This window comes from Zootoca vivipara, chromosome 12, assembly GCF_965207765.1.
Source record: "Zootoca vivipara chromosome 12, rZooViv2.hap1.1, whole genome shotgun sequence".
NCBI lineage: Eukaryota > Metazoa > Chordata > Lepidosauria > Squamata > Lacertidae > Zootoca > Zootoca vivipara.
The window spans coordinates 26,255,586-26,278,140 of record NC_142595.1 but is presented as its reverse complement, the minus strand read 5'-3'; the positions used below and the strand labels follow the sequence as shown (position 1 = coordinate 26,278,140).

The following is a 22,555-nucleotide window of genomic DNA, read 5'->3' as shown; positions in this document are numbered from 1 at the left end:
TACTATCAGCATTGCAATAGATTTATTTTTACATCTTTTTAATCCTACTAGAGATTAATTACTTTTCAACTAGTATCTTTTTATGGTTTTAGCTATACAGTGGAACCTTGGTTTTCGAGTGTCTCGGAAGCCAAACGTTTCAGTTTTCGAATGCCAAAAACCCGGAAGTAATTGCTTCCGTTTTCGAATGCGCCTTGGAAGTCAAACGGTTTCCGAGGTGTGTTTTCTCCATTGAAATTCCCGGCCACCTATTGTGCCTTGGTTGTCGAATGTTTCGGAAGTCGAATGAACTTCCGGAACGGATTACATTCAACAACCAAGTTTCCACTGTATCTGCATTTTATCCACGTTTGTTTTAATTTTTGTGAGCCTCCTTGAGTCCTGGTACTTGGAAAGAGTCTAATAATAATGATGATAGCCTTAAGAACATAAGGAACACAAGCTGCCTTACACAGAGTCAGGTCCTTGGGTCCATCTGACTCAATAATGTCTACACTGACTGGCAGGGTAGCTCAGTTGGTGGAACATGAGACTCTTAATCTCAGGGTCATGGGTTCAAGCCCCACTTTGGGCAAAATAATAATAATCCTGCATTTCAGGGGGTTGGACTAGATGACCCTCATGGTCCCTTCCAATTCTACGATTCTATGATTCCAGAAAGCTGACAGGATTTCAGGCAGAAATCTCTCCCAGTCCTACCTGGAGATGCTGGGGATTGAACCTGCAGTCTTCTTCCTGCCAAGCAGATGCTCTGCTGATTAGCCAAGGCCCCTCTGATGACGCTGTTCCTTTTCTGGATGGAGCCATCAAACCACACTTGTCTCCCACCCCCGTCCCCGTTTCTTTGCTAAGAAACTGAGGGTTAAAAGAAGCGACACCCCTCTGGAGCTGCTTTGCCATAGCCATCCATCAGCTTTTGCTCACTGGTGCCAAACAAGCCCTCCCAAAATGAAAGGCCTGTCTAGTCTGAAGGGGGACACGGAAGGCATGACAGATTGGCACAGGCTTTTAACCTTTCAGAAAGTGCCTCGCTTCTGCGGCGGGAGGTGCTCTCTGCAAGACAAATCAGTCTCCAAGTGAGACAAGACAAAAGGGCAGCTGGCCTGACACGGTGGCTTGACGGGAATGGCAATAAACACTGAAGGGAACGCGGCCCTCCCTTGTCGCAAGCCTCTGCGGATTGGTGTGGCGGCTGTAAACCAGCATAGGTTTGGTTCCTCATTTCAAACGGAGGCATGGAAATGCAGGCCTCGTAGTCCTATATGGTGTCTATGTCTTCTTCTGCAAGCGGACAGGATGCAGCAGGAACCGTTTCCTACTTTAACACCTGCCGCTGCAATGGTACTCCGGGCTTGCTTTGCACGATCGAGATGCAGCCGTGGAGATCGCAAGGTTGTTACTTGAGACGGCAACCTGTGTCGGCACACAGGTGATGCTCCAGTGTATGCTTTCTGAGGGCAAAGGCGACAGACATGTTCTCTTCCTCCCCTCAGAAGCCTGTGAGGTAGGCTAAGCAGAACCTAGCAAGAACCCTCCGAGAGTTGCTGACTGGTCAAAGGCCACTCAGGGAGCTTTCACACTGAGTGGGGACTTGAACCCAAGTCCTAGGCTCACCCTCTAACCATTATACCGCACTGCCTCTCTACTGGAGTGACACTCTCTTGCTGTTTCTTTGTGAGCTAGAGGCAGTAACTTATTTTACATCAGATATGCCCATTTTTATTTTCTCTTCCTGCCCCAATCCAGGCTCTCATGCGTAGGCTTTGGCAAACAAACAGAACAGAAGGCAAGCACAATGGGATAGGCTGGTGGCTTTCCTTTGCAACAAGTTTTCCTGACATTGGGAATGCATCAAATCAGCACTGAGGAATCTTTTTTCTGTTAAGGGTCGCAGTCCCTTGAAGGTCCCTCAAAAGGTGGTGGACTCTCTTTCATTGGAGATTTTTAAACAGTTGGCCACCTGTTAGGGACTGTGGTGGGGGCCACTCTGAGTTCCTGAAGAGGCAGTTCTGGAATAGGTGGATTAATGGCTTGATTCAATTCATACAAATACAGGAGAGGGAGAGATAGATTTTGATATTGGCAGCAGCTTTCTGCTCTCTTTGCACTCGTCTCCAAATTCCAAGCCACCCCTCTGCTGCTGAACACATTTAGTTGTGCAACCAATCCCAACCCAACGTTGACTTATATTTGCCTATTTAACTATTTGTACCCTGCCTAATATTGACTTGAAAGTCACCGTGGTGGGTTAATGACAAGATGGATCGCAGCAAGGGTGACCCAAGGAAAAGGCCTGCCTTGGCCTGATTGGCTTTAGATGCCCCCAAACTAATATGGAAGGAGCAAGGCATCATCACTTTGGTAGTGATAATGTTAAGGTCCACATATCTCCATGCCCAGAAATGCAGAACAGTAAGTGAAGGGTGAAATACTAACTTCAGTCACAGAGAATGTTTTGCTACCGTAACAGTAGCCCAGGCAAAGGAGCTGACCTCCAGAGAAAGACTGAGCTGGTGTGTGTGTGTGGGGGGGGACGGGACTGCATCAAGCCTATATTTATCCAACCGAAAGGCAACAGAGCAGACACTCCTTCCAGCTGGCAAGAAGGAAAAAGGAAACCACAAGGTATTTGGTGCATTGTCGTCATGTTTAATCCAGGATTTAGTTCATAGCCAACCAGGTTCTTTGGCCATCAAAATTCAGTTCTAACGCCATGCATTCCTCCACAAATACAAATGTGCCGTTTTGCAAACCTACCTTTCTACAGTGCAGCCGGCGAGAATCCGGATGTTATTGCTTAGGTGCATGGGATCCCAGGTAGGGAATCGAGTGTGCTACGGGGACTCTGTACAACAAGGGTATCAAGAATGCGTGTGTGTGTGTGTTCATGACTGGCCTCTCAGTCTACACAAGTTGGAGGGATAAAATGCTTTGATTTAGCATTAGCTTGAAGCCACCTTCCTGTTGCTGCAGCAAACTGGCCACATCCAAGCAGAAAGAGGCGTGACAACTTAGGAGCTCCAGCAGCAAGCAGCTACACATAATTCCTGGCAAAGTAGACGCTTCCCAAGTTTCCACACCACTTCATCACATCTATTTATAGGTGACTGAACATGTTTTGTTAAAAGCATCTGTTCATTTGCTTGCTCCAGTCTCGCCAGTTTAGGCTGCAGCCTCACAATATACGCTTTCCTGGGAGTAAGCCCCGTTGAACTCAGCGGGGTTTACATCTGAGTAGAGATGCATAGGACTGCGCTGCTGGTAACGTCAAACGTTTTTACAAGGAAAAAAGCCAATGCTGTGATTTGCCGACAGTGCAAGAAACAAACACCACGTCCTTCAATACACTTGAGCGTCTTCCATTTGACGCTATGGAATACACCTTTGGAGAGCCATACCAAGTCCACTAGAGTCAGCTTAGCAGCTGATATGAGAGACATTGTAGTGTTGGGGGTGGGGGAGAAGGCTGTGTTACTGGAGCCAACGTCCCATTATGTAAGGAAAAGTAAACATAGAAATTATTATTAAGTCCTATGAAGTCTCTCATCCATGCTCGGTATACTGGGCTGGATCCAAGATAAGTTAGTCACACTTTAGATTCATTGGGTTTCAATGAGGCTAAAGTTAGCCTTCATGACTAACTTGTTCCACTGTTTAAAGTACAGCTACCCTAGGGCTCATTCACATTCCCTGTGCCTAGAAAGCACTGGTCTAAGCCATGGATGTGATCAAGTAAATAATAATAATAATAATAATAATAATAATAATAATAATAATAATAATAATAAACATGACCAAATGCATCACAGAGAACTCGGTTCTGTCTCCCCTGACATAAAGCCAGCCCCCCATTCCCTAAAATAAACCCTGGCTTCACCCATGGTCCAAGCAGTTTTCCATTTGCCTTGCTGCTTTCCCCAGGAAAGCCTACTCCGTACAGCTTCAATCCATGGAAAACCTGGTTGACATTTGCTCCGATTCAGTGGTAAAGAGCAGGTTTTCCCAGGGGGGGAATCAGTAGGACAAGCAGAAGTGTGGAGGTACCCTTGGTTGGGATCCAGCTCACTGCTTACAAGGCCGCAGATGTTGGGTATTTGGGGTTTGGCAAGCCGGAGCATGACGAGCCCAACAATCCCACCTGCAAACAATGATATACCCTCTTAGATGGAGTGAATGCACCATGGAGTATATGCCATGCATCTCAAGAACGTGTGTGTCCTCCAAGGGACCAAGACCATGGCTGAATGCCCAGGAACCAGCATGTGCTAAATGAGGCCTGAGATATCCCTAAGCCGATAGGAAAGGAAGGAGAAACAATTCAAGCAGTACTGTGCTGTGGAAAATTCAGCACAAGGTGAATGTGTGTGTGTGTGTGTGTACGTGCAAAAAATGACCATGGAAAACAACTCCCCACCCCAAGAAAACCCCTCACATTTGAAATCACTTTACATGGTTTTTCAAAAAGAATTTGTTTTGGTCTATCCCAGCATTCTTCCATTATAGTCTGAAAACTTGGTGGTGGGTTCAGCCTTCTGAAAAAGCAAGAGAAACCATTTGGCTTATGTGAGCTATTCTCTGAATTACATCCTATGCCCTTTTAAAATGTGTTTTTTTTGTGTGTGTGTGGCAGGGAGGGAGCTATTGGGTTGTTGTTGTTATTATGTATTTTGTGGTTTTATATCTTAATTTTATTCTGTGAACCGCCCTGAGGACCCCCCCCACCCCGGGTATAGGGCAGTATATAAATTCTAATAATAATAATAATAATAATAATAATAATAATAATAATAATATTCTCAATACAGAAAAGTCCACAATTTACATTCCAAGGATTGTGCCTAAAGTCAAAATTGCAAGTTGTGGGCTTACTGTACATTACCGGGGAAATGTATCCACAGACCTGACTTGGAAAATAAGACTGATGCAACATTCCTGTTTCTGTGTTTAAGGGACTACTTCTATAAGTGAGCCAGTGCACTGAAAATGTTACACGGGTGGTTTAGTGCCCTGGAATTATCTGTTCAATCCTGCTGGGCTCCTACTGCTCCAGAGCAGATTCCACCAGAATTTGAAAAAGTTCTTACCCCATGTTCTCTTTTTCTAGCCCTGCAAGCAATCACAGCACAATGGAAAAAATATGCGAAATTAGAGGCTTGCTTGTTCAGACATGTATAAACATTGTTTGATTTCACTAGCCTCCTGGTGAGTGAACTGACTTTGCTGAAGGGTGATACTGAAATTCTGTCTGTGGACTTTGATATCTGTGGTGGCTAATTCACACTTCAAAGGAGGTTTTAGGGTAGCGAGACTGGTTCAGCCACACTGGGTGCCTTCACCATAATAATGCCGTAGAACGAACACGAGATGCATGTGTGGGAATTTGAGCGTCGCACAGGGGACCGCTGAAATTTGAGAGCTCAAAGTCTGCCACTGCACACTTGCAAGCCATCACTTGGTGTTGCAGAAATCCTGCAATGAGCACTGCATGTATGGATCAAAGCCAAAATAGTGGCTTCTTTCCTCAGCCGCTCTTTCAAGAGAATATGGGGCAGAAATTCGAATGGGGGGGGGAAAGGTTCTCTGCGCACACCCACTACCATTAAAAAACCATTTTACATATACCTGAAAGGAACAGTGGGAAATCCCATCACACAGAGTGCCCTGGCTTCAAACACATGTCTGAAAGTCTTCTTGAACTTCTGAAAGGGCAATGCTTTGGTGTATGTAAAGTAAAATGGTAAAGGACCCATGGATGGTGAAGTCCAATCAAAGGCAACTATGGGGTGTGGCGCTCATCTCGCTTTCAGGCTGAGGGAGGCAGCGTTTGTCCACAGACAGCTTTCAGGGTCATCTGGCCCGCATGACTAAACTGCTTCTGGCGCAGCGGAACACCGTGAAGGAAACCAGAGTGCACGGAAACACTGTTTGCCTTCCCACCGCAGCGGTACCTATTTATCTACTTGTACTGTTGTGCTTTCAAACTGCTAGGTTGGCAGCAGCTGGGACAGAGCAACAGGAGCTCCCTCCCTCATGTGGATTCGAACTGCCTACCTTCCGATTGGCAAGACCAAGAGGCTCAGTGGTTTAGACCACAGCGCCACCTGCGTATGTGGCAGGGAATGTATGACAAGGGGAGGAAATGATGAACTTGCACCAGCAGAAAGACCCAGATCTCAATCTCAATCTCTTTTTAATGGTGCCAGTGCCATCCTACTGGCTACAGCAGGCATCCCCAAACTGCGGGCCCCCAGATGTTTTGGCCTACAACTCCCATGATCCCTAACTAACAGGACCAGTGGTCAGGGATGATGGGAATTGTAGTCCAAAACATCTGGAGGGCCGAAGTTTGGGGATGCCTGGGCTAGAGTATTGGACCTAAGTATGGGAGATTCAGGCTCATCTACCACTTTTGCCATGGGTTGCAATGCTGGTTCCTTTTTGGCAAATCAAGGTATGACCATTTCAAAGCATTTTGCATTCTGAAAGTGCTACAGAAATACTAAGAACGGCATTCTGATTACAACCACAGTTAGTTCCTGATTTCCCACTTTGCAGATTGGAATGAGTTTTGAAATGGGGAAGACTGAGGATGCAATAGACCAGGCTAATGGATTAGATCAAACACAATGAGGATCGGCATTTCGGTTTCCTGGAAGCAAAGAAATACCTATCTCCCGTCAGGCTCAGGCCATTTAAAAAAAGGTAGAGAGGGGAAACTCTCAGACAGGCCTGATTCATACATGGTGTGGGCCACAGACGAAAGTGCTTCCCTCTGTCCATGTTCTTTGTAAATGCAATGCCCATCATGCACTTACCACGAGCACTGGGTTATTTGCATGCAGTTAGCAGATCAGGGACCCCTGACTTCTATGCCTATAGTGTGCTGAGCGTGAATGGTTCAGTAGCACACAATGCATCTTAACGGGGCAGGGCGCATGTGGCATGTTGACACAGGCAAATGCTGTGCCTCAGAAACATGGGATTTGGCAGGCGTGCCTCCTTCTCAACCATTTCATCCAGTGATGAAAAATACCAGCTGAGTCAAACTGCAGATGCTGGACAACGAGGCTGTACTGATTAACTCTCTCCAATGGCTGGGACTGAAGTCATCTTATCTTCCTTCCTTCCGTTGTTCTTTATATATATATATATATATACAAAAGTACATTTACAAAGGACAAATAGCCGGAAGCATGCTGGAAAAGTGAGGGAAGATGGGATGGTCAGGGTCTCTGAACTCCTCACATGAGCAATGCCGCGACATTCTCGGTGTAGGTCAGAAATGCATCCAGCTGAGGAAGTTCCCTGAGAAAATGGTCCACACGGCTGTCAGTCATGCAGTGGGGGTAGGCCACCACATGCTGGGGGTGGGTGGGGCACAAACGGAGGTCAAGGAATAGCCGGGGAGCCAGGAGCGAAGGCAGCACCTCACATCAAGGAACACACCCACCCACTCCGCACGTAACTATCGGTTCCCAGGAGCTCACTGTGGCTCAGGCTCTGCGGGGAAGACTTTGAGTACATGACAAACGAGAGGCTGCGTGGAATTGCTCCGCCTCTTTTTTTCTTTTTTGGCAGGGGGCTGCCCCAATCCTGAGCGACAGCCACCTCCCAACACATATATATACTCACACACACACAAATATACAGACAGCCCTGAAGGTTTTAGAACTGATACAGGGACAGACAGACGACAACACACTCAGGCGGCCTCTCCCTGCCCAAAGGCGGCCTTTTCACATGCGACATAGAATTATCAGGGAGCGTGTCTGAATGAGGGAGTGGTTTGGGCAGCGGGAGGGAGTGGTATGCCAAGATATAAAGAGTCCCCCTCGGGTCAGGCGAGCTGATGTCAACCAGCATCTGTTGCCGTGGAAGTGTGACCCGGAGGCAAAGTGGGGGGCGGGGAAACGGGCGTGAATTACAGCGGTGGAAATCTCCCTCACACTCAGCACCCATAAGAGCTGCCTGAAACGACCTTCGAAAGGGGTGGTGGAAAGCAAAAGCGGGCTTGAGCACACATGTCCAAGCCCAGCTGGGGGCAAGCGAGAGATCACGCAGGTCCTGGCGCTCAAGCCAGTCCCTCCCCCAGTCCTCTTCCCTTGTCCAAACCAAAGCCATATCCTCAGTCCATCTAGAAGATTCCATGAAATAGTGATTAGCCAGGTGCTCAGGGTTGGGATGGGCTGGAGAGCAAGGCAGGGCTGCCCCCGCCTTGCTGCTGCTGCTGCCGTCATCTCTTTTTTTTACTCTTCTGCCTTGCTTTGCGTGCTCATCCTGCCTTCAAATTTCTGTGAGTGCGTCAGCAGGCACCAGCCCTCGCTTTTTGCCACTCGTCACCTTGATGAAGCCCTCATTCTCCTTGGACTTCCCCACACCAACACAGATCTGGGAGGAACAGAAGATGACGGAACGGAAGGTGAGCAAACAGGTCAAGATTTTATAATGCAGAATGCAGCCGGAACAACAACAAAGCCAGTCCTTCCTTATTTACTAGGTGGCGCAGGAACTGGCATCCTCAAAATCTCAGGTGTTTTGGTGTTTGTTTGTTTTTGTAATCTTCTTTAAGGAAGCAAGTTTCTAGTCCCAATGGTTGCAAAGAAAAGCTGGAGGCAAAATGCTTACAACAAACGGAGAGTGTGCATTATGAATACTCAGCTCCCTGAGTTATAATGGACAAAGTTCCCCTTGATATTCTCGTGGTAAAATGTGGGTCTGGACAAGGCAACTGTTAGGTGGTTGACTGGCCAAACCCAATGAGTGCTAACAAATGGTTCTTCGTCATTCTGGGGGGAAAGGGGCAAGTAGGGTGCTGCAGGATAGCTAACGCTGCAGAAGACAGCATCAGGATTCTTGGTGACCTTAACAGATCAGAGAACTGGGCCCAAACTAGCAACATGAATTTCAATAAGGATAAATGTCTACCCTTAGGCAGGAAGAAACAGTTGCACAAATAGAAGATGGAGCACATGTGGTTTTACAGCAGTACATGCAGTGAAAAGGATCTGGGGTCTTAGTAAACCACAAGCTTAACATGAGTCAAGAGTGTAATGCAGCAGCAAAAAGAAGCTAATGCTACTCTAGGCTGCATCAACAAAAGTATAGTGTCCAGATCAAGTGATGTAATAGTACCACTCTATTCTGCCTTGGTCGGAACCACACCTGGAGTACTGTGTCCAGTTTGGGGTATGGCAATTTAAGTGGGATATTGACAAGCTGCAACGTGTGGAGAGGAGGGCAACCAAGATTATCAAGGGTCTGGAAACCAAGCCTTATGAGGAATGGTTGAAGGAGCTGGGTAACAGGAGACTGACAGCCATCTTCAAATATCTCATGGGCTGTCACATGGAAGATGGAGCAAGCTTGTTTTCTTCTGCTCTGGAGACCAGAAGATTTCAACGGATTCAAGTCATTAGAAAGGAGATTCCGACTAAACAACTTTCTGACGATATGATCTGTTCAACAGTGGAACGGACTCCCTCAGGAGGCGGTGGACTGTCCTTCCTTGGAGGTTTGTAAGCAGAGGTTGGATGGTCACCTGTCATGGATGCTTTAGTTTAGATTCCTATAGTTTAGATTGCAGGGGGCTGGACTTGGGGGCCCTTTCCCACTCTATGATTCTGTGATTCTCTCCCTTACAAATGAAACAAGCCTCCGATTTTATCCCTCAGCACCATAAAAATCCTTGCACAATCCAGCAGCGGTGCAGATAAAGGAATAACAACAAGGTCGCAATTTCCCACTTCATTGACTTCATATACACGTTGAACATGGTGAACTGATTGTATCCTGCCAGCGATTATGCAGAGGCATTTGCTATCCATACATTCCCTTATGGGAAAAAATAGAATTGATATTTCTACAGTGGCCCATTATGACATAGAAGGGGTTCCCCCCCCCCTTTGTCCCCGGTGGTGTGACTCGAGAGACCTTGTCGCATCTATTGTGATGACTATGTTCTTGGTTGATCACGTATACAATCCGTACAAGGAGTCAACACCGCCAGTGGTTATCACTGTAACATTTGAGTTGAACACTCCTGTGCATTCCAAGTCCCCCATCCCTCTTGAACTAACAAGGACCTGCTAATGATCTACTCAAAGCCACTCGATCCGCCTGCTTGATATGCCATCCTGCTGGTCTCAGTGGGCCAAGTGCCAGCAGACAGCATCTTCCAGTGCATCTTAATACACACTTCAGGCAAAGCACAGCAAAGCATGCAAATCTCAGACGTGGAAGAAGCAGGTGGCTTCACACTTGGAGCAAAACGAATGAGACCCAGAAAATTCTGAGGCAAACCATAGGAGGAGGAGGTGCAAGGGACTCTGTGGAGCTCCTCACCTTCTCCTTCAGGGTCTGCACTCTCGTCCTCCTCATTTTTCTTCTTCTTCTTCTTCTTGGGGGTTTAATAGGGAACTCTCCTTCTGACTGGTTGCTTCTAAGGCAGGGGTCAGCAAACTTTTTCAGCAGGGGGCCAGTCCACTGTCCCTCAGACATTGTGGGGGGGCCCGGACTATATGGGGGGGGGAATGAACAAATTCCTATGCCCCACAAATAAGCCAGAGATTCATTTTAAATAAAAGCACACATTCTACTCATGTTGAAAACAAGCTGATTTCTGGACTGTCTGCGGGCCGGATTTAGAAGGTAATTGGGCTGGATCCGGCCCCTGGGCCTTAGTTTGCCTACCCATGTTCTAAGGAGTAGTAGTTGTCGGAGGAGGCAAACTCTTCTTCTATTGCTGGGCTGTGACTAAGTGCCTCTTGTGGCTCACAATCAGGAGAGAGCACTGATAAGCCAGGGAAAAAAATGTAAAAAGGATCCATACTAGACTCCACTTGAGACATCTAGCTCGCCTTCAAGTGACAGAAATGTGGCATTTTAGATTGAACTTTCGTATTTGCATAAACATTGAGCTAGTCCTCTAGAAAGTGGAGTGGGGGATTATTGGGCTGTTTTTGTTATGTATTTTGTGTTTTCTATATTGCAGTTTTATGTTGAGAACCTCCCTGTGGCCTGCGGGTATAGGGCAGCATACAAATTTAATAAATAAGAATGATAATACAGTCGTACCTCAGAAGTTGAACGGAATCCATTCCGGAAGCCCATTCGACTTCCAAAACGTTCGGAAACCAAATCACGGCTTCTGATTGGCCACAGGAAGCTCCTGCTGCCAATCAGAAACCGCGGAAGCCCCGTCGGACATTCAGGTTCCAAAAGAATGTTCGCAAACCGGAACAATCGCTTCCGGGTTTGTGGCGTTCAGCGGCCAAAACGTCAGAGTTCCAGGGCATTCAGGTTCCAAGGTACGACTGTAATTGATGCAGTCTAGAAGAGCATTACCTTTTTTTGCTGCCTCATCACACTGTTAACTCATGTTAAGCTTGTGGTCTACTAAGACCCCTAGATCCTTTTCACATGTACAACTAGTAAGCCAGTTGTCCCTCACCTTTCATTTGTGCAGGCTGGTTCTTCCTACTTAAGAACTACCAACCCCCAGAGGAGCTCATGCCCTGTATGCTAGTGGGACTGCTTTGGGGGGTGGGGTGGCGTGTCTCCTCCAAGGGCAGGCAATTTGGCAGAGATCCGGCAGCAAGAGAGATTGAATGCTCCAGACGTACCCGATGGGAGAGAACTGTGACATTAGTTCAGTCCTGGCACACAGATTGGAATCATTACAATCTCTCCTGTTTTAAAATTGATAGCATTTCATATTGCTTTTGCAATATTTGGTTTCTGCAATGTTAGATGCAACGCGACAAATAACTGAGTAAAGTGACACCATCCCTCGAGAGAGTAAGTACCATTGCTCAGTTAACCAAAAGGCAACTCACCGTATTTACTCATATCCAATGCCCCATCGAATCTAATGCGCACCTCAATTGTCAGAACCTTGAAACCAAAGAGAGTCTTTGCTGGCGAATGTAAATGTGCCATCGAATCTAATGGGCACCTTAATTATTGCAAAGTAATCGGCCAAAAAAGGTGAGCATTAGATTCGAGTAAATACGGTAATATGAGTCAAAGCACAAAGCACCTCAATCTTTCTCTACAACCTACCTCTATAGCCCATCTGATAGCTCAGTCCGGCAGAGTGTGATACTCATAATCTCAGGGTCGTGGGTTTGAGTCCCATGTATGCAAAAGAAAGGAAGGGTCTGGCATAGCTGACCATGTTAACAGGCCACTTGCGAAGCCAATTTGGTGACATGAACTAGGCTTTGAGAAAAAACACATTAGCAGATATGTAGCTAATTATGTATGAGATGCCACGCCTTGGAAAGCCAAAATTCCGCAAACTTACATGTGATGTTTTGTTTTGTTTTGTTTTAACTGCAAATAGCAGTCACTGGGGAGTCTGATCAAGACTGGAGCTGTGGCATACAGGGAGAGGGACTTTAACACTTCCTGCCCTGCTGCAGTTCTGACCAATATCACCCCTCTGAAACTGCTCTTTACATTGACCGCAAAGCTCCCATTGGAGGCAAGTTAATGTCATGTGCTTAGCATCTCGTATAGCTCCAGGCAGAACGCAGGATGCAAAAGTGTGATTCCCCCTAGAGTTTTCTTCAAAACTACAAGGACTAGAAACTTGCTTTTTTTTTTTTAAATGACACTTGGGATTTTCAGATGTCTACAATGTACAGATACTTTGTGGGCAAAGAAGACCCCAAAAAGGATGTTTGCTCCTACCTGATTTTCCTTAACGCTGAGCTGCCCCTGTTCCTTACTTCCATAGAAAGTCTTGCAGCATCTCCAGACTGTTTCACCTGGGCGGACCCGCTGCACAAAATTGGCTGGAAAGAAACCCACGCGGTCGCCCATCTTCCCCTAGGATACAAAAAAGAAAAAGTGAGCTATACATACCATCCAGCATTGTCTCTAAAGGCCCATTTGGCCTTCGTGGCTAAGAGAGCCTATTTGCAGCTCCAGTTGGTTTACTAATTACAGCTCTTCGGGGAGAGAGAGAGAGAGAGAGAGAGAGGGAGGGAGGGAGGGAGGGAGGGAGGGAGGGAGGGAGGGAGAGCTTGGAACCCGTGATCCAAACTCTGGTTGGGCTACTGAAGTGCATTTTACATGGAGATGCCCTGAAAAAACAGTTGGGCAGTTGAAATGGGTACAGATGGCAGCAACATCGGTCAGACTCATTTTACCCCATTCCTATGCGATCTGCACTGCCTGCCAATTTGCTTCTGAACGCAATTCAAAGAGCTTATGCTTACATACAAGTCCTTAAATGCATTGAGCCCCAAATATCTGGAGGAGAATCTCCTCCTGTATAGATCTGCTTCGTTGCTGAAACCAGCCAGGGAGGTCCTGTTAGCAGCATCGCTGCTCTCTGAGCTCAAGAAGGTGGCAGAGCATGAGAGGGCCTTCTCTGTGGTGGCTCCCAGCTTGATGAATTCCCTCCCTTTCCAAGGAGCAATATTGCATAGCCATGATACATATTTCAGTTACAGCTAAAGAAGCACCTCTTTGCCCCAGGCCTTCGGCAGGGAATGAAAGAGTAAACTTTCAGTTTACTGTTCCCCTCTTCTTTTAATTGTCATTGTAATGCTCTTATTCAACTCTCATTGCAATGCTGGTTGATTTGGGCAAGATTGATAGTGGTGTTCTCAGTAGGGGTCCAATTGGGCAAGGCTGTGGGATCTGCCAGAGTTTCTTAGCAGGGGGTGGAAATTTGCAAGGTTCTGCAGTTTGTTTCTTTCTTTCTTTGCAATTCTCTGCCCTCTTACTCAATGGGAAATTTCTGAGGCAGAAAAAATTAAGTTACATTTCCCTTTCTTTTTAAAAATTTGTCCTATTTGATACTTTGTTAATAAAACAATTTTTAGAAAATTCGGGGGGAGCAGGAAAGAGATGTAATAGTCTGCCCTTCAAACCATGAAAGGCCAGTGTGGTGTAGTGGTTAAGAGCGGTAGACTCGTAATCTGGGGAACCGGGTTCGCGTCTCTGCTCCTCCACATGCTGGGTGACCTTGGGCTAGTCACACTTCTTTGAAGTCTCTCAGCCCCACTCACCTCACAGAGTGTTTCTTGTGGGGGAGGAAGGGAAAGGAGAATGTTAGCCACTTTGAGACTCCTTAGGGTAGTGATAAAGCGCAATATCAAATCCAAACTCTTCTTCTTCTTCACTTCTTTTTTTCTGATATGTCCCGGCTGGTTATGGGGTCATGAGAAAGACACTCTCTACATGCTCAGATGCACACTCTTCTCCTTTATCATTACTTCAGGGCTGAGCTCTGGGCACCCGAAACAGGTCCAGACAGAGGCTTGCTCTCAACGCTGCAGGAACTCTTGCCTTTCCAACCTCACGTGGCATCAAACATCAAGAGAAGGTGGATAAAATTAGATATTTCCACAATATCACACTGGGGCTTTCTGAAGAAGCACAGGAAAAGCAGCTGAGTCAGAGTGGACAGGGCAACAGAGGGCAAGGCTCCATCTTCTGACTCTTTATGGGCAGCCCAGAGGCTCTGGAAGTGTGAAGAAGGATGCTCTTGGAACCTGCCATGTTGCTATAGCAACGGGGACAAGGAACCTAATGTGTGTCTGGCTGCCTCAGAGGCCAAGGCCTTTCCCTGAGGGCCTATAAAGTGCATATGAGAGAGAGGGGGGGGAAACTGGAGGGAGGGAGGTGTGTTAAGGACGCTGTGGGCTTGTGGGTATAGACAGAGGAACCTGCAAAAAGCAGAACCTACAGAACAAGATGTGTACATTTGCAACTGTGATTGAGGGGGTCCTGAAGGGGGAAAAAAGCATGGTAGCAAAATAGATAATAGGTTTTTTAAAAAATTGGACATAGGAGGCACAGGTTCGAATCTCTGCGCCCTCTTCCTTTATCTCTCAGGGATGTCCTTTATTTATGGAGAGAATATTTATATCCTGCTTTTTTATTATTTATTGCATTTATACCCTTTCTTCCCTCCAAGGAGCTCAAGGCAGCCTCAAGGCACTTCTCTCCGTCTCCGTTTTATCCTTCCAGCAACCCCATGAGGTAGGCTAGGCTGAGAGGGAGCATGCGACTGGGCCCCATGGGCGAATGGCAATTTGAACCCTGGTCTCCCAGGTCCTAGTCCGGGGCTCTAACCACTACACCACACTGGTTCTTCAGCCAAGAGATCCCAGAGTGGTTTACGCAGTAAAACTGGAGAAAACAACTAGGATGCTTCGGTTCTGCTCACCTTCCACCAGTCCTCATTGGAATCATCCATCAACATAATTCGATCTCCAGGCCTGAGGAGAGACAGAGAAAGTCATGACTGAGCTCCATGACAGTTCACCTTTACAAAAAGAGCGGCAAATAAATAAATAAATAAATAAATAAATAAATAAATAAATAAATACAACAAATAAAAGAGGGGAGTCTCCAAAATGGCACTTTCTTTTCTTTTTTAAAAAAGTATTCATACATTTCACTGATTTTACACTCATTTTTTACATTTCAAAACTGGACTTCCTTCCCCCTCTTTCTGCGGTTCCTGAAATTTATTTTTAATACCTTCTGCATATCCAAATTAACTGACTCATTTATTTATCTTCTTTAAATATATGCTCTTATAAAGCTGCAGGTTATTATAATAATCGTTATTATAATAATCCTGCCAGTGTTTTTATCTGTTTGCAATTTGCCTGTAAATATTCAAGAAACCATTTCCATTCTTTTACAAACAGTTTGTTATCTTGATTTCGTATTCTTCCGGTAAGTTTCGCCATTTCCGTATTTCCCATACGTTTTTGTATCCAGTCCCAGCAAAGGAAGAATGGATACAAAATGGCACTTTCAGTCCGCTAGCTACAGAGATCTGCCGATTCCTAGAGGGGCCTGGAACTGGTGCAGTGGGGGAAGTAAACAAAACCAAAACCGCCTCCATCTTCTGCCCTCGCACGTGGATAGGGCTTCAGAGGCATATAGCGCAGGCAGGCATGGGGAACCTTTGGCCCTCCAGTTGTCGTGGAACTACAACTCCCATCAATCCCAGCAGGCCTGGCCCAATGGCTAGGAGTGATGGGAGTTGTAGTTCAGAAACACCTGAGGGCCAAGGGTTCTGCTGCTCCACCTCTCCCTTCATGCCACCCTACCTAGGATTGCTCTGTTAATAGTTAATAGACTGGCCAGAACTTATTGTTATTCCCAAATTGTGGGTGTGTCTCGGTGGCAGTGTGTTTCCATAGGCCAGCAAGCAAGTTCCGTTGGCCAAGGGGTCCCACGATCCAAATAATCACCAGCTTCTGAACCAATGGGCTCTCAAGATGGGCCAAGGGGGGCATACTTACTTCAGGGGTAAATCGTTGATCTCCTGAGGCAAAAATTTGTAGAGAGCGACATACGAGTACATGGGCGAGACCTCCTTTCGCGCACAGCCTTGAGTTGACTGCAGGAGGAAGAAAGAACCGTAAGGAAAAACAGGGCTTGGAAGTTTTAGCCCAGGCCTCGGGCATTTTTTTATTTTCATTTTTGCAACTAGGGCTGCCAACTTAAAAAAAAAACCAGTCTTTTTTTTGCTCCTGTACCTTTGGAGAGCAGCACGAACTGAAGGTATAATCCTGCTTCTCTCAATGCTGTAAGAAGTAGCACCTGCACACAAGGTTGTGATCAGTTGGCAACCCCTATTGCTGTGTGCTATTTTAAACAACAGACTCCATTCTGGAGCAAACAGCTACATCGTTCCTGTCCATTTTTCACTAGAGGCAGGAAAAGAACACACCCTTAGGTGCCTTGCAAGACAGGTTCTGTTGTGGGTGAGTGCACTTTAGCCTTTTTTTAAGCAAAAACTGGAAAAGGTTAAAAATACTTTTTTATTAAAATAAATAAATCAAAACCTTCCCCAGCCAAGGTGAGGGAAGTGCAATACAATATCTGCAGCGGCTTTTCATCTGTCTTCCCAAATGTGCTTTAGCACAATGCGAAGGGAAAAGGATCTCGCTATTCTCCATTTTCAGGGCTGGGTTAGGGCTTCAAAAGGGAATGGCACATGGTGGGAGGGATATAGCAGGGAAGTGGTAGAATGCAGGAGGAAGTGATGTTGACGACATACGGATGAAGGAAGAATTCACCTGTTGCCCTGGGCTCTTTTCTTCCGGCGTAGTGCCCTCACTCTCTGCTGGTGCTGAGAAAACTGAAACAAAACGAGTGGTGGGATATCAGGCTTTGCAAGTTCTCAAGGAGTGTAGCAGACGGATTGGCTTTTCTCTATATCACCTGCAGGAGCCTGCTGCCATGCACAATTCCTCTCTCCCGCGCAAGGTTATGCTACAGCCATTGGAGACTACCTAGGATTCTGCCGCGTGGGGAGGGGTCAACACCAACCCAAAGTGACACTGGTTCCCATCAGAGAGTTAACGGCTAAGAGTAGGCACACATTTAGGACCTGGCTTTTGGTTTTCTCTCGCCCCACTTTATTCCTCCCCTGCGGCAGAACAGAGATCTATCCAGAGAAATAGAGAATTTTAAAATTCCAGATTTGGGCATAGCTATATTTAGGCACCCGCAAAGCAAAAGTTAGCATTGGAGCTACGATTCCGTACTCTTTCTAATGTGGGTTTTGTTTGGGGTACAAAATGCAATTTATTTATTTTTAAAAGTGGCTTTTAAGCGCATGCATGCAATATTCACAACAGATGACATTGCAGAACAGTCCGAAGGCTCTCCCCACCCCACCTCCCAACACAATATGGATTGAATTTTCCATGGAACCGGCACCGACAGGGCAACTTTTTAATGTTTTAAAAAGTGACATGAGCACATCATTTGTTTATTTTTTCACGTGAGTCTGTTAGACAGACCAGAAACTTTTGGCTTTGCTGCAACCTTTTGCAACTGATGCCTCCCCCCCCCCCATGCATTAAGCTCTCCTTGTGTGGGTTAACTTCTGGTGAGAGCAAGTGAGATGGGAATTCTTATCTCTATCATTCCCGTTAATCAAAAAACAGTGGCTCTACTCACCGTCATCAGGTTGACTTTCCTCTGTTGCCTTCCCAGCACCTTCTGGGTCCTCAGCCACTTCTTCCTTCTCATTCTAGAAGAGAGATGCGCACACACACACAAACACACACGGACATGAGGGAGCAGAATTGAGTAGGAAACAGTTCCTTAATGGTGCAGGACCTACACCTCTGTGTTCATGTGGCTGAGGGGACTTGCGTGGTTTGCCCCATTTAGAAGCCTCGGCTTGCAGCCATGGAAAACGGCCAGATAACTAGACAAAAGCTTTTCGTATTGTGTCTATTAGGCAATAATTATATTGTTGTTGTTGTTTTTAAATAGTACAGCACCTAAAAATTGTGGGCAATTATTAATTAGACTTGTAAAACACAGGTGACTTTTAAGCCTGGCAATCCGCTTCTATTCTTTCCTAGAAACTCAAGTGGGGAGCACACAAAGGGTAAGATCAAAACCACCCCCATTCTGTTGCCATCTTCCATCAAAAAAAGAAAGGATGGTGTGGGGAGTATAACGTATTTCCCATAAAATTGTATTTAAAAGAATTAAAAGAATTTTTGGGAGGGGGGTTATAATTCAAAATGAATTTTGTTCCATTCCTTGTTCCTTCTCACTCCTGGCCCCACTAAAACCCAAGTCACAAATCATAAGGAGAACTGGAGTTTTTCCCCTACAAGCTTGAAGAGTCTAGATCCTGGCTTGATACAAACAATTGTGTGTATTGCTTTATTGGTTTCGTATTGGCTTCCACCTGAAGGGCCAATCAGGGACTGCTAGTTATACCTGTCTTGTGCTAGCTCCTCCTCCTCTTTCCGGTGCACCCTTCCCCTGCAATCCTTCCCACAACCATGCCCTTGATCTCAGACGTGGGATTCCCACAACCCCTGGAACCTTCACCTGTGACCTCTCCTGTCTACCCAAATGCATCTTTTGCACATGGCATGACCATACCAGGCTCCTGGTGGGGGACTCTGAGGTGCTGCTGAAGCTGGAGCGATTCATGTAGGCCAGTGAAGTGCCATAGCGCAGGGTCTCGTAAATGGGGTCCACCTTTCCACTGGGGCCTGCTGGTGAAGGGAAGACCACTCAGAGCTGGATTCTCAAAGCAGGAGTCAGGGGCAATGGCAGCCGCCTCATATCAAGTCAGTCTACCCCACTATTCTGAGTTTATCTATCTGCCCCCAATCTCTCTCACACACCAGAATTTGTAAACTGCAAAAATTTTCTATAGACCCACTCTGTCCTGCTCGTCCTAACCCTAAATTCATGGTAGTTTCATTTTCTAGAGGGGTAAAGTCCTCTGCATTATATCAACATTGGAAGGCTAGGACTCAACCTGTAAAATAATTTGAGGCTCAGCTAAGAAGAGTTTGGATTTGATATGCCACTTTATCACTATCCGAAGGAGTCTCAAAGTGGCTAACAATCTCCTTTCCCTTCCTCCCCCACAACAAACACTCTGTGAGGTGAGTGAGGCTGAGAGACTTCAGAGAAGTGTGACTAGCCCAAGGTCACCCAGCAGCTGCATGAGGAGGAGCGGAGATGCGAACCCGGTTCCCCAGATTACAAGTCTACCGCTCTTAACCACTACACCACACTGGCTCTCAGCAGCTCGACCCAATTTTACTTATTTTAACAACGCGGCAGGTTTGCGACATTGCTCATGATCAAGCAGATCTCCACCAACCGAGACTTATCCACTCCCCACTTTCAAGTTCCACCCACAAAAGGGTAGAGTTGGCTCCCATGAATCCCAAAGTACCCCACTGCCTCTGTAAATCGCAACAGCATGAAAGTCAAATGACTCCCCTTCCCTGTCCCCACCCCCAGAAGCTATCTAATAACAGAAGCATAACTTCTTCCTACTGTTGTGGATCTGGGAAAAGCCTCAAATCCAAAAGACCAACTGTCTTCCCCAAAGGCTGAGTTGCTGTCAGTCCTTTTACAAGTCCATTGCCCAACCAGCCCTCTGTGGACCAGTCCACTCCTACCTGTAGGGGGAGACTCCTTGGGGGCTGCTGGCGGGGGCTGCGGCTCGTGCACCAGCATCGGGGAGCTGAGATTGCGTCGGAAAGAGGTTGCCTGCTGAGGAGCAGAAGTGGGAAGAATGTGAGCGGATTCCGTGAATATACCAGACTGTGGGCACATTCTGCCTTCCATGAGCGGAGGGCGTTAGGCAAGGCAGATAGGGAACCAATTTTGCCCTATTGGCTATTAGGAGCCTGCTAGCCACGTGACTTTTCCAGCGTCCAGCAGCTCAGACAGAGAGAGTGCAAGGCTAGAGGAATGGCCACACAGAACTCCGCACCTGAGCTGTCGAAAATGGGGATTTCCCAGTTTTGCACTCTCTGCTCCCAGAAGCTGGTCTGCGGAGTCTCTCCAAAAGTAGGCTACTCGCCCAAGCAAGCTATTCGCTGCTGTGAACTTCTCAGTGCACATGAGAGCTACGAGAAGTTAAGTCGAGAAACGGGAGCAGGCTCTAAGTTGACAGCAGATCTGCAGTTTGAATTACTACCAGCAAACACCAGTAAACATGTCAATACATTGAGACTAAACTACTGAAGAAGCCCAGAAAAGTTAGGGAGCGCGCTATCTGCCTACCCCAACGAATTGGTCCCATTGTGAGCAAATCAGCAGTCTTCCAACAACACGAACTGCTTGGGCGAAACAGCGGGAGAACTCCAGCACCCTGTCTTTTCTACAACCTTACAGACTGAGCTTTTAGCACCCTACGGCAGGCATCCCCAAACTTCGGCCCTCCAGATGTTTTGGACTACAATTCCCATCTTCCTCGACCACTGGTCCTGTTAGCTAGGGATCATGGGAGTTGTAGGCCAAAACAACTGGAGGGCCGCAGTTTGGGGATGCCTGCCCTACGGCTACTGGGAACAACGTTTTCTCTTGAACTCATTTGGAATAAACAAAGAAGATGAAAAACCAGGCCAAGAATTTGTAAGAACTTTGCTATATCGGACATTATAAGTTCACTTTATTTTGCGTAGCTTGAAAGTAATTGTCTCTTGTTCACAAATCAGACAAAGAATGCAAAATTTCTTTTGAAACAATTGTTGCCAACGTGTTGTACGCGTTGCATTGCCTTCTTTTTGTGGCAATTGCTAAGCCACACAGTGTGGGCCCTTGTGCCTTGTCTTGGTTGTCTCGGTCACAAAGGGAGTGCAGTACTTCTTCTCCCTTCAGCAGGGCTGACATTGGCAGCTCATAAACTGCAGCTGTCTCTGTCTCTTTCCATTGGGTGCTGACTCGTGTAAGCCACTTACCGTCTTGCCGGGACACTGCTGGTGGGAAACCTCTTCTGAACACCACAAATGAACGCTAGCTTTGCATGTCTTGCATCGGAGGCCTTGCTTGGAGTTCCCTGTGAGGCAAAACAAACCCACAGAGATATTTTAGGTCCTTATGGAGGGTAAGGGGCTTGGGCTAGGTCCCTTCTACAATTCTGTGGCTATATACCGGTATATACAAGTCCTCATGACTCACAATGGCTATATATTGTACCTCTGGGACCAGAGGCACAATGTCTCTGGGTGCCAGTTGCTGGTGGAGAACAGTGGGAGAGGGATGCTCTGCTCATGCGTTTCCCATAAGTAGCTGGTTGGTCCCTGTGGGATGCTAGACTAGATGGCCCTTTGGCCTGATCCAACTGGAATCTTATTATGTTCACAAGGTCCTATGCAGGTGGTGTGTGTGTGTGTGTGTGTGTGTGTGTGTGTGTGAACTGGGGTTGAGAAAATTTCCACAAGAAAGGAGACAAAGGGAGGAAGGGCCATAGTTCAGTGGTGCAGCACATGTTCTGCATGCAAAAGGTCCCACGTTCAATCCCCGGCAGGCCTGGAAGAAACCCTGGAGGAGCTGCTGTCAGCTGTTGCCAAAACAACTGGGCTTAGATGGGCCAAAGGTCTGGGGCGGCATAATGCAGCTTCCTAGGATCCCAATTAGTCAGGCGCCAGGCGCATTTTGCAACTGGGGATTGTCAGATTGCGAGCGCTTTGAGAAGTCTGGCTGCCATGTACGGCGACTGAGACTCAAGAATGAAATTGCCGCTGCTGGCTTCAAAGTAGGATCGCTGCTGCACAGCAAAGTGCCGCTTCCCCGGCCTCAGCACAAGTCACCCTTGTAAAAAAAAGGACTAAATGGCAACTAGACTTTCTATTTTTCCACCCATAACCCAGGAGCCATGTGGCGAATAGCTTTTCTATCCTTGTTTCTAACACTGCCTAAGAGTAGCCTGATAGAAAGCACCGTCTATTGTACAGAGAGATGCAGCTGTTTCCCACACTTCGCTTCCTCCTGCGATAAGATGCTTCGAGGTGCCCGCTTACCGGGTCAGTTTCTTTGTGAGAACTGGAGGCGTTTTTGAAACACTTGCTCATTTACGAACAAAGATGTCGAGGAACTGGCAGTAGCAGGCAAGTCCCTATATGCAGAAAGCAAACGGCATGGCCACCACTGAGCACCTCCTGCCCCAATTCCCCCTCTAGCAGCCTCTCGCCAGCCAGCTGCAGAATCTAGGATGTTTCCTTCGCTGGCTGCATCCCAGCTGCGAAGCTCTTTCCCTCCAGCCTCCACTCGCAAGCAGATGAGTTATGTTAGC

At 46.8% G+C, this 22,555-nt stretch overlaps 1 protein-coding gene across 5 annotated transcripts in view; it reads right to left on the bottom strand.

The window, feature by feature from the left end:
- Positions 1-6,173: 6,173 nt before the first annotated feature.
- The window catches only part of STAC2 (SH3 and cysteine rich domain 2), a 38,991-nt gene continuing 22,609 nt past the window's right edge, over positions 6,174-22,555 (bottom strand). For 2 of the 5 annotated variants that reach the window (XM_035136095.3, XM_088654981.1), the window contains exons 3-11: positions 21,222-21,319; positions 19,935-20,028; positions 18,895-19,010; positions 17,947-18,019; positions 17,058-17,119; positions 16,278-16,375; positions 15,185-15,236; positions 12,694-12,831; positions 6,174-8,388 (exon numbers count right to left, since the gene is read on the bottom strand). In XM_035136095.3, the coding sequence (XP_034991986.2) occupies positions 8,284-8,388; positions 12,694-12,831; positions 15,185-15,236; positions 16,278-16,375; positions 17,058-17,119; positions 17,947-18,019; positions 18,895-19,010; positions 19,935-20,028; positions 21,222-21,319 (836 nt within the window). In that variant the 3' untranslated portion in view covers positions 6,174-8,283. The remainder of the gene's footprint in view (positions 8,389-12,693; positions 12,832-15,184; positions 15,237-16,277; positions 16,376-17,057; positions 17,120-17,946; positions 18,020-18,894; positions 19,011-19,934; positions 20,029-21,221; positions 21,320-22,555) is intronic. The other 3 variants (XM_088654979.1, XM_060281510.2, XM_088654980.1) reach the window with 3 other exon arrangements.